At 35.7% G+C, this 12871-nt stretch overlaps 1 protein-coding gene across 2 annotated transcripts in view; it reads right to left on the reverse strand.

The window, feature by feature from the left end:
* CRIM1 (cysteine rich transmembrane BMP regulator 1) overlaps window positions 1-12871 on the reverse strand; it is a 212441-nt gene that overhangs the window by 115122 nt on the left and 84448 nt on the right. For both annotated transcript variants that reach the window (XM_065680092.1, XM_065680091.1), the window contains exon 3: window positions 1957-2199. In XM_065680092.1, the coding sequence (XP_065536164.1) occupies window positions 1957-2199 (243 nt within the window). The remainder of the gene's footprint in view (window positions 1-1956; window positions 2200-12871) is intronic.

A 12871-nucleotide genomic window follows, 5' to 3' on the forward strand; every position in this document is an offset into this window, starting at 1 on the left:
CAAAAAAAAAAAAAAAACCACAACACACACAGTTACATAAATCCACTAATGCAGTAATCACATATTCAATTCAAAAATAATACTAATTGTAATACTAACAAGCTTAAAACAATCTTCAAGAAGTAACCTACAAAGGTAACTTTGGACAGAGTTATTTGCAAACTACAAAATACAAATGCAAATTACACTTGGAAGATCTGAGCAGAGCCAACATTTATTTTGAGAAACAAAGAAATAACCCAAAGTCATTAAGATTGTCTTGGGTTCAGCTGTAACAGTTATTTTTTTCCTTCTCAGTAGCTGGTGCAGTGCTCTGTTTTTGACATTAGACTAAGAACTACGCTGATAGCACACAGATGTTTTTAGCTGTTGCTAAGTTATGCTTACTCTGATCAAAGACTTTGCTGTCTCATGATCTGCCATTGAGGAGGGGCAGGGGAAGCCAGGAGGAAGCAGCGACAGGACACCTGACCCAAACTAGCCAAAGGGGTATTCCATACCACAGCACGTCATGCCCAGTATATATACTGGGGGGAGTTGCCTAAGAGGGACCAATCGCTGCTCGGGTCAGGCTGGGTATTGGTCAGTGGGTGGTGATCAATTGTATCACTTGTGTCTATTGTTTGTAGGGTTTTTTTCCCCTTTCCCCTTTAGTTTTATATTCTCTCCCCTTGGTGCTGAAACCTGGGATTGAACCAGAGACCTTTAAACTGCCTGCACTTAAACCACGACAAAGATAAAATTCAGAAAAGGCATACCTGAAGTATACGTAGGAAGAATTAAAATGTGCAAATATAGTGGATCAGCAGCAGTCATGCTACAAGATCTGGGATTCAAAGTACCTTACAAACTAAATATAACTCTTGCAAAGGAGTCGGCACTTATTTAGAATTTTGCTTGGAAGACAAAGTAATTTTACAGTACTTTGTGCTGATGAAGACTCACCCAAAACAGGAGTCTGCTTTTGGACAACACATTTGAAAAATGTGATTAAATTTTAAGAAAACTTACAGAGGAGCAATGTAACAAGGAAGAAGTCCAAGGAAACTGTGCCATAAGAAATTACAGCTAATTTTAGATGAAAGATGACTAAAGTTGACAAGATGTTCTGGAGACAAAAAATATAAAAGACTTGTTCATCCACTACACAGGACAGGGGACAAAAAGGTTTGCTTACATTTCCACACAGTCAGATTTGCATTGGATATTAGGAAAACCACAAAGAGACACACTAGAAGATACAAAGACTGTACAATCATCTTCTGTGGATGATTTAAGAAAATGTTAAACAAACACAGGAGAGGCACAGTTTAACCATACTGTTTGCATTTAAGATTTTGGATTATACAAATTTTATATGCCTGCTTTCATCCCTCTCTATTTATTATTCATCTTCACAAAAGCCTGGATCAAAAAGAAGAGTGAATTACATCTTCCACTGAGAAGAAATCACAAAAAGGGGCAATTTCTGTTCTCATGAAATGGAAAATAGGTAAATACAAAAAATGTGAAGTCTTTCAATATGCACCTCAACAATCCCTTCACTCTCTAGTTTGAGGGTCATCACTTTGTAATCTAGAGAAATATTAAGATAGAAACTTAATTCCCTGTCCATGCACAAAATATTTCTACTATGTAAAACCTTTATATGACCTAACCAGTATGTCACTTTCACTAGCGGCATGCACAGAAATGCAACATTCTCACTAGGCTACTTTTCCCTTGTTGCTCAGTTTAAATTTATGTTGGAAAAAAAAAAAAAGAAAGCAAAACTTATCATAATATTTCTTACCTTTTTTTAATGGGTATTGCCTACATATTATCATTTTTATTTTGAAGAAGAATTAGAAGAATTCAGAGGCTATATAGGCTTTATGAGATGCAACTATATAGGTTATTGTGCTTGTCAGTTAGAAAAAAATTAAAACTGGAAAAAAAGTTTATGTCCATTTTTACCTGGTTTACATTCATAGAGATCACAGCATTCCCCTGGCTTTCCTGATGCTTTAGAAACCAATATATTCAAATAGCCAGGTTGGCAAACCTTCCTCAAGCAGCCTGCAGGATTGCACACACAACGGCTCGGAAGTGGACAGCATTCACCAGGAGGAGCATAACCTTCAATCAAGATGGAATCTTCTGGACAGCGAGGAGAAAACTGGACCTCACAGCGGGCCTTGGAACAATCGGGTTTCTCTTCTGAAAGGGAAAGAAAGATCAGCATGCCATATATGTCAATAAGCTGTAGAGATGAGCTCAGATAAAACTCCCTTTCTTCTCCCACCCCCCCAGAAGAATAAAAAGAATAGGAAACTTCTGGTGCTGAACTGACTAGCAAAAAATTATGGAATATGCTTAAAGAAAAAAACTTGGTATTTGCAAGATGGCAGGTGAATTATGGAATATTTTATAAAAATTCTAATTCGTGCAATGTGTGTGACTGCTGAACCCACACAGCCTCAAAAACAGCTGTGAAGCTCCGCATTTGGTCATGACATTATGAAACAACTTGTCATATCATGCACAGCCCTGATGTTCACACCTACACCTTCAGTTTCCTAAGACTTTCCATTATGAGCAACTGATTTTACTTGATTTATTTATTAAGCCTGATTGACCTGAACTGAGATTTCACATATTCAAAAGGCTGGTTAGAAGTTCAACAGCTAATATGTTTGGAGAGTCCATATATTAGCAGAAGAGGATTTTTCTCATACACACTCCCAATTCTTACTGTAAAAATATTGTTCCTATGTACTTCAGTGGCTTGAATAGTAAAAGAGAAGAGGTTTGATTAGCACTAGCTAGAGGCACTATAGGTTCGAGGCACTAGCTGCAGGCACATAACAATAAGAAAAGGAATATTGAGGAGCTAGGCCAACAAGTTGGTGGGAATAGCAACAAGCTAGACAAACACTGAGATAAGACAAAGAAAGAAGACACTGAAGAATTTTCTTGGACACCTAGGTAACTCTTCAAAATCTTAGAAAACAAATGAAGATTCCCCATTCTCAAAAAAAACCCAAATCTTACTGCTGGCAAAAATGTCATGTCATGTCCTGAAATGACTAACCCACACTGCGAAATCAGATTGCTCTTGTGACTGATTAACTCTCTAACGGAAACACTGAAAAACTTGCTCATATCCATGAGGGTCTCACTCTGCTCAACACAGCTGATCACTGCTACAAACCAAGTGTATTCAAGACACTCAGAAGGGCAGTATCTTTAGGTCAACAGGACATGGTGACTTGGGTGTTTAGAGGCAATGCAGGGTGCTTTCGCAAGCTTGACCACAACAACTCCCATACAAACAGAACAGCAAGACCTGAATTTATGAATTGTTTGTACCACTCCTTGGTTATTTGCAAGTTTGTAAACTAGATGGTTCTATTACAAATCACTACTGCCCCAATAAAATTAGTCAACTACTTTGCTTCTCACTAAGGTTAGCTTCAGAATAGCTGAAATGAGTAAAACCAACACTAACTCTATTAATATGATATGCATGCTGATGCCATTTTAAAAACTAATCTCTAATGATAATTGCAATGATGAAGACATATTAAATATTTGCATCTCTGATAAAAAGTCAAGAATACCTTCCCCAAGGTTTTAGAAACTCACTGGTTTTGGAGTTACTAAAGCTACTGGACATTGTATTTCATTTTTTTTAAACTAAAAGCAGCACACAAAATGTGCAATTCTGCTTCCAAATACGCAGCGAATGGCAATCAAACAATACTTTTATTTTCCAGAGGATCAGTGTTACACGTTAATTTTAGCATATTCTTCTGAATTCTAGGTAATATTGAAGAATCAAAGCAGTATTGCTTGTCTACATGGCTAATTTATTAAGTGTGCTTTAGTTTCATTTAAACTTACCAGTGATATAATGCCTAGACATTTAAGTGCTTACAAAAATATTAACCTAAGTCTTAGCATTTGTAATTGCAAGCAGAAATAATGAATACAAACATCTGCCTCAAATTTAGCTGGCAAATATAGCGAAAGAGAATTAAAAAAATTACACATATTTCCTTCACATACAAATGTATCTTTTCTTACAAGCAACAAAGGTTACTAACTGAAATGTGATATAAGATAGTGTCATAACTCTCTTCTTACAGTTAAACTTTCCACTATTCCCATCTATCTTTAAAAGAGCCTAGGCTAGGACACAAATTTTGCTGAGAATTTTAAATAGCATTTGTAAGACCAATTTTTTTTTTTTTTTAACTACCCTTATTGTTTAGGTTCTTATACACTTTATTAAACACATTGTTCCGACTGAACATTACTGGCCACAGAGGTTCACTGTAGAAAGTTGTATAAATAATAGATAACATACTAGTTTCAGTATTTCATCAGTATTCTTTAGCTTACAGATATAATCAAAGGCTTAATATTTTAGCTTTTAAAAACCTTTTAATTTTCCACTGCATGTTGTTCAATTGTGCACAGAGAAGTGATAGAACAGCAGTGCAGTGGCAGCCTTTCAAGTTCATAGTCACGACAGACCCTGAAACTCACTCTTCGTTACTTGATCTCTCCTAGCATTACGCATCCAGTGATTTTCTGATTTCCATGCCTAAAAGATAATACCACACACATTCTCTCTTATGAAGTCTAAAATAGGTATAATAATATATTAAGTTTTCAAAATACATTTTAAAAGTGTACTTACAGTACACCAATTTGAACAATACATTTGGTCAAATACAATTTGTACTGCATTTGACCTATTTGACCAATATAAGGTTTGTCAGATGCAGATGTCCAACTGTTGAGATTCAGACTATTCAGAACTCTAGGTAAATTTATTTTGAAGACCAGCACAAAGTTTTCTGTTAAGAGTTTGTATTTTTTCTAGGTGATCTTACCAAGTAAACAAGGATACATCATCAGCAGCATGTGAGAAGCACTGCAAGCATGGAAGAGAGAAATTTAAACCATGACAATTTTTTTTTTGTATTCAGTGTTTACTCAGTGTTTCACAGTTATTATCCTTGATAGTCTTTTCCACATTAGAACACTGCTCTCAATGTAGTTAACTCCAACAGAATGCAATGGGACTCTACTACTAAGCAAAGCCAGCATCACTTTCAGAGGAATTGGCTTAAACACAAACAACCACCACCTTGCAAACACTTGCTTATGTTTTAATACCAGGTTACATAACACCAGTAAATATTTTGAAATAAAACTTAAGGTTTTCTTTTTAATCCTGTGTCACCACTACTTTTGTGTTTCATAGTCCTGAAAAATAACCAAAGAAAGCCCCCTCCCTGCTATTATTTGGGTAAATATTGTGCTTCCAAATTATAATCTCCAACTATGTACATGTTAAGGCATTCCCTTCTCTGTACACAAATTATCTAAGCAACAGGAAAGTCAAATATACTAAGCCAGGCTGGACCAGCCAACAGACAATAGTTTTTTCAGCTTCCTTAACACCAACCCAATTAGCATTCATGGGCAGATAAAGAAGCTCTCTGCAGAATATATCATGATTTGTTTCTTGATTCATACTTGGTTTTCCTTCTGTGCAAAGGAACAAGTGACTGAGACGATATATGACCAGCAGTATTCAAAGTGTTTCCTTGCTGAGTCTCTAATTCATACTCCTCAAAATAATCTTTATCTTAAACATAAAAATCCAGCAACTCCCAGAGTGGCATTACTATATTTTAGTTAAAAGTTCGATCAGCTGGCACCACATCAGCCAACTGCATCCTGAGCCCAGCACTCACTCCAGCATCAGAAGGTGGGAGTTCTGATTTACTGCAGTTCAGTAAGTTGATGAGGGCTCCTCATTTTGATACCAGCCCTGAATAAAAGACACTATATTTAAGCAGCCATTAAGAAAAGTTTCAAGATTTTTCTTCTTATCTCAGCAAATGGTAAGCATACCCATCTTCCCTGTTTACAGGGATAATGGTTTGTATGAGACTTATTTCTACAATTCACTGCACTAAACTTGTTAACATTTTCATTACTTGGTCAAAAAAAGGTATCAAAATTGAATTTGTTCTCAAAATAAATAACAAGCATTAATACAGACATAAATGACACTGCTTTAGCAGGATTCCTGATTTAACTCCCCTACATATAGCTATTTAAGATTGCATTAAATATTCAATGGCTCTTTTTTCCTTTGTTAACAAACACTTCCGGCCCTTCCAAAAGGAGCACATAAGAAAACAGGTCAGAGCAAACTGATTAAAAATGCAACAGACCATCTTAAAAGACAGAAAGGTAGGGCAATGGTAAGCAGCATTGCACAGAAGACAACTGTAAAATTACTCACCAGTGATACTTATGCTACTTTACCCCTTTAACACACCTACAAGGGACTATTTCAAAGTAGCTTCTCAATATACTAAGGTAGATTCACAATAGCCTACCACTTCTCTGTCACATACACACACACACACACACACTCCCCCCATGAAACATTGACCTGCCTCCCAGATGTTTTAAGCTACTGTGTCATAGAATCACAGAATAGCTAGGGTTTGAAAGGACCTTAAGATCATCTAGTTCTGACCCCACTGCCGCAGGCAGGGACACCCCATACTAAACCATGTCACCCGAGACTCTGACCAACCTATTATGCAAATCCAAAGAAGTATATATGTGACTTACTATGAAATAAATCAGCACTACAAACCTATAACATAAATGCCCGAATAAAGAAGCATTTTAGCACACAGACTACATGTGTCACATGCTCCTAATGCATAGTGTAATTTCCTTACAAGAACAATTTCATACAACTGCAACAATATGCAGAAAAGCATGAAAATTATTTGTTAAAGCAGATGTCTGGTTTTGTAATGAACAGTCTGTACACAAGACACTTAACTACACTGCTTAGCGTATGATTTTTATAAAACACTGCTCTACCTCTACCTTTGAAGCAGCTGATAGGTCTCATTTAATAAACTGACCATTTTAACAAGGCAAGAATTTAGTAATTTAATGAAGTGAGGAGTGGCACGCATTTTTGCTGTTTGATTTTCACAGAATCAGACAGTTAATGGAAAAGGCACATACAACTTAATCACATTTTAGTCTCTCCTTTAAAAAAGCAGCATTTCAAATGACTACACAAAGAACAGTAGCTATCAGTGGGTTTGCTGATGAGGTTTCTCTGTGGGACACATAAAGGCTATTCTTTTTATAGCCTTTCATCTAGTAACACCTAAGCTCGAAGCATTCTGGTATCTCTGACATCTCAGCAGCCTGAGCCAACAAAGAATCTCTACACAAATAAAAGAAGAGTCTGGATCAATCAAGCTTTTTACAAACTATTTATTCTGAGCCTGTCAATCTTCAAGAAATTCAGAAATGTATCAGGAAAAATAACATTTTTAATAAATTGAACATAATCAAAACAGGAAAATATCACTTTTATTAATTCAAAATAAGACTCCTACCCTTGGAAACAAACTTTGTCTCTACTCTAAAAGGCAGCCTCACAGGCTGTTTAACAGAAAATTATTCAGTTTACCAGTGACAGTTCTATTTCTAGGTATAAATTACTACTGGTACCAGATTCGCACCAATGTGCATTTCAAGACAAACTGTATTTTCTGTAGGTCTGAAGGTTCAGGCTTACTTTCTGTTACTTGGCAATTAGCCTGTAAAAAGAACCTGCCATTACTAAGCACGTGGCAGAGGGCACCCTACAGTTAATAACTGAACCACATAATTTTCAACATGTAACTGAAAATAATAACTAAGTTATGGCATACTCTGTGCTTTAATATTAAAACACATGAATATTAAAATAGTAATTTAAAAAGTCAGAATGTCTCCAAAACATTTCACAGTTGCATTTGATTTTCATCTCAGAAGCACACAGGAAAGTTGCAGCATCTCCGAAGTCAATGGATAACAACATTCAAACTGACCTTTCATTGGAACCACAGTTGATTTGCTATACAGTGCATGAGGGGAAGGAAGAAATCTTCACAGGACATAATAAAAAGAAGAAATCAAGATGTGAATTTTATTTTTCTTTTTCCTATTAATATTAGAAAGAGTCTGTCACAAAGCAACAGCCATAAAGCTACAGCTTTCAGAAAGTTTCTCTGCATCAGAAGATACTATGTATTTTGATAATTTTGTTTCCCATGACCTTATGAAGTTACTATGGGGAAGTGGAGGTATATAAAGGCAAGTTACTGAAGTCTTAATGTTACAAACAATGCTTCGAGAGCAGGTAGCTTCCTTACCTTCCTGAATGGTTTAAACAATACTCAAACTGGGTACTGGCTGGAGGTGTTTTTATTAAGACAGCCATGGAATATCAGAAGCCTAGGTCTCTGAAGCTTTTTGTTTGTTTTGTTAAAGTAGAGTAGTTGTAATAAAACCCAAACATACACACACCCCCTTCTTGGCTGGTATCAAAGTAGTATGGAAACAAATGAGGGTTCCTGAAGAAGAATTAAAAACTCTTTTCACCTCTCTTTCAAATTCTTTCCCTTCATTATGTTTGCATGCTCTGCTTTGACACACAGAGAAAGCATATGCCACATTTAGCTAATGAGAAAAGTGGAACAGTTGAAGCATTGGTTAGCACAGCGAAGTACTCTGAAGGTATAACCTAGTGTGGGAGAAACACAGTAGAAGACCCCAGCGGGGTTGGGAGCATTCTCCTCCTCCTTCAGGTGAGACACAACAGATATGCGCTTTTCTGGAAACCTTTTCAGGGAGGGACTGTTACAATTTTGTCAAGACTTCCTGTGACCAGGGATGCCTTTACTCAGTCATCATAGAAACAAGAACAGAATGTTTTCTTCCAAGGAGAGGGCTGAAGAGAACTATGGGAGACTTGGGTCCAAGCACTTTTGCTGAGATGCTTAAACTGTTCTACAACTGCTCCTTTAAAAACAAGATTTTACATGCACATATATGCATAGATGTATACATATGTGTATACACAGAGAGAATAAAATTTATCTTTTCTGTTAGGTCTGTAGGAAGAATACAGAATAAGAAGCATTTTGAAACACCTACCTTCATAATTAATTTTTCAGAGCAGCTCAAAATACAGTAAGTTTCATAAGGAAGAACATTTTGTATGACTAAACAAAGAACTAAGGTCAGCATACATGCTTTGAAGACACATGTTGTTCAGCTTTGCATTTTTGTTTCACTGTCTACCAGTTTTGTGAAATTTCGTTTAAAATACAGCCACTTTTACTGTACAGTCTTACAGTCGTCATTGAAATACATCCCAAACAATAGGCATGCTATACTGCTATACAGTGGCCGGAAGGAAATATTAAAAGGATTAGGGATAAAGAAGAAAAATGATTACCCAGCTGAAGCAGTCAGACAGACAGGGATCGATACTGGAATGCAAAATACCCAAAAGGATTTTCAAGAATTAAAAGGACAGTTATAGTAGATTAAAAAATGAGATTACCTTTCACACAGTACTGTATAGGATGAACTGCTACAAATAAAAAGGGAACTAGAGCCTGACCTTTTACCTAAACCCAAACTTTATTTAAAATCCATTCTGCATTTTAAATGAGTTTTGCTTCGCTTTCCAACATTCTGGCACCCTGGATTTTGCATACTACACAGTGGAGCAATGTCTCATCGGTATGATAGCCTAAACTTTTTGTAATACAACAGCAACAGTCTGCAACTAATCTGGGTTAAAGAGAATTATACACCAAAAAACATCCAAGACAACTTTTACTAAATGTGCGTATTTGCAACATGGTATTCAGATTTGCCAAAGATTTTTCATTTCAAGAACCAAATAACCAGGAACAAGGGTTATACCACTCCAGACCACTAGAGACGAGAAAGGTAATAATCCCATCTGGATAGCAAAGCTATTAGGATGTTATAATTCCACTTCCTGAACTTTTTTCTTCTCCTGTACTGAAAATGTTAATAAGAAAGGTAGTAATTCAAAACCAAATGCACACCAGAATTGCAATCAAGCCTTAACCTAAACACTGCCTACCAAAGAATCAAGGAGTATTTGTCAGACACCCTGTATCTAAATGCAAATTAAAGTTCTATGAAACCAATATTATTTGTGGCAGTAGTTACATTTGGGTTCAGATCTCTCAGCTCAAAGCATTTCTCCATTAGGCTTAGAAACAGCCTGGAAAACTCAAACATATCTTTCCTTTTCCTGTATTTCAATTAAACACTCCTTTTAACTGATTTTTTTTTAATATACATTAAGGGCTTGACACCAACAAGTTAATTCAAATGTATTATTGGTAGCACCAGCTTTCTGACAGAACTATACAAAAAGAGAAGGACAGAGTTTGTCGCTTGTTGCACAGCAGATGGGAAGGTGCATCATCCCAAAGGCAGGACCCATTTCCACTAGTAATTACACTGCTTCCAGTAGCAATAAAGCCCCTTTAAACTTCAGTATTGAAAATCCTTCAGAATTTAGATGTAGAGATGAGCAGACAGCTGCCTGTGGTCAAATTCACAGTAAGTAATTCAAAGTGTTTTCAGTACTGTCATGAATGGAATAACATTGTGCATTGTGATTTCTTTACGTAAGAGAGCCTGTTATTCTGGGTGAATGATACTACTCCTGCTATTGCTCAATCTTTACATTGGCAAATAACTGAAATCTCCAAAGAAAGAAGGAGTATGTAAACAGTAATGAGGTGGTCTCAACTACAGAACTAAGACTTTAAAGAATGCCAAAGCATTTTGGAAGTAGACCAAAAAGTGAAAACACTAAATTCTTAACTAGTATCAACTGCATATACTTCAATGACTTACAAAAATGTGCACCAGTAGTAAGTTTACCTAAAGCATAAAGTATTGTGTATTGCAACGATATAAGCAGCTGCAAGTCAAAGGTAATGTTGAATGCACACCAAAACGATGATAAAGCATAAATATTTGTAACAATTCTCCTTAATATAGCTTAAGGAAAATAATAATGTATATTCACTGAAAGAGGAGTACTGCAACACGTCTTGATGTGGAAGGGAGAACAGGATCTTACTTTGAACATATAAACTACACGCCACAAAGGACAAACACCTCTGGGGTTAGCTCTAAGGAGTACCCCCAAGTAGTAATCTCAAATAACTGTTTACTTCCCAATCAACATCTGAAAACATAAGCATAACAGGGACCCAGAAAACCCTTGCATTCACAATAAATGCAAACCACAATCAAAATAAATATATGATTTTACAAGGAAATGAGAATTCACGTATGTATGAATTTAGCAGCCAAGATAAAACTCAGAACAGCAAGAAAAGCCATTAATTTCGAAAGCTAGATTTAAAAACACAACCAAAGTGTAAAAATTAACTTAGAAGTGAGGGGTTTAATATTCAAAGGAACATAACTTCTTGTTATTACTGAAATTGAATCAACCTCTGTCTGCCCTTCAGTGTTTCGTTAAGTTAATAAAAATGAATTTAAGTGCTTTCTTCAAGTTGTCTGATCTCTGCTAATATTAAAGAAAAAAAAAAAAAAACAAACCAAAAAGCCAAACCCACACATAATAAAACAAGGACTTGAATGCCTTAAGATACTTCTGGCAAGTAAACCTCATTATGCAAACTAGTTTTCCTAGCTGTTATGTTCAAAGGATCTCAGTCTGTTAGCAGCTTAACCATACACTTCTTAAAATCCTTCAGAGACACGTAACATCAGAAAAACCAACCCTGCTCAACATCTCATTCTTTTCTTTACTAACCCAAGATAGTACAGTCATTAGAAAGTAGGAAGAAAGGTACAGTTTCCTTCTTTTAGGTAAACAGAACATGTCTACTGAAGACCAGTGCCCAAGTGTTTTGAGACATTTTCATCCACCCACTATGCACTCTCTATTGACTTCTCTGTGTTGGCTTCTTTCTAAATTCTTCTAAATAGTCTCTCAAATTTAAAATTTGAATGCATTTCTAATATATAAGATTATCCATATTACCAAAGATCTTCCTGAATTCTTACTTTATTTTTTTAACATGAGTATTTCTATTAAATTGGCTTCCCTAGAATGACTTTTAATACCAACAACTATAACTATTACTTTGCAATTCACTCATTACAAAGCATGCGTCAACTTACTGAACAGAAGTTCTATGCATTAGACAACAGAAAAAGAGCTCCAGCCTTAGTAAGAAAATATGACAGCCATTATAATTTTGTGTGGAATCTATACTGATGCAGTGAGTTCTTACATAAAAATTTTCGGTGCCTTGAAGTTTGAAGAGATGCTACAATACTTTTCCTACATTTCCAGTTCCAAGAAAAATTGTCAACATGAAAGAATTTACTAAACAGTTCAGTCCTTCAGAAAAAGTAGATATGGGTGTTTATTACATTTATTTTTGCAAAAAAGTGACACTTAACAAAACCCTACTTGAGAGCATTCTCTGAATACAGAGATGGTGGGTATTCCACATTAAATATTATCTTCTCTTCAAAGACAAATTTTCTAATAAAATGCCTCATCTGACACTTAAGATGCAAGAAGGACAAATAAGCATCATATCTGAAGACTTGCTTGAAGATAAAGCACCATTCTTTTGTTCTTACACTAGAGGCAATTTCTCATATTCCATGTGAAAATATGGAATATTAAAAATATAATACTCTCTGGAGATAGGTTTTCTTGAATACAAAGAACATGTGCACTAGGAAAAATAAATGAAGCACTTAAATATCACACAATTAGTCTTGTTAAATTCTAAGCTCCTGTCTGCAGTACCCGTTTTCAGTGCCAGCTTGGATGGGCTTGTGTTTCTTCATAACTACCTATCACACAAATACAAAAAGAAAAATAAATATTTATTGTGAAAATAATAAAATGCGAGAAGCAGTAACAAAAGACAACAAGAAACACATGAAA

This window comes from Lathamus discolor, chromosome 5 (assembly GCF_037157495.1).
Source record: "Lathamus discolor isolate bLatDis1 chromosome 5, bLatDis1.hap1, whole genome shotgun sequence".
Lineage (NCBI taxonomy): Eukaryota > Metazoa > Chordata > Aves > Psittaciformes > Psittacidae > Lathamus > Lathamus discolor.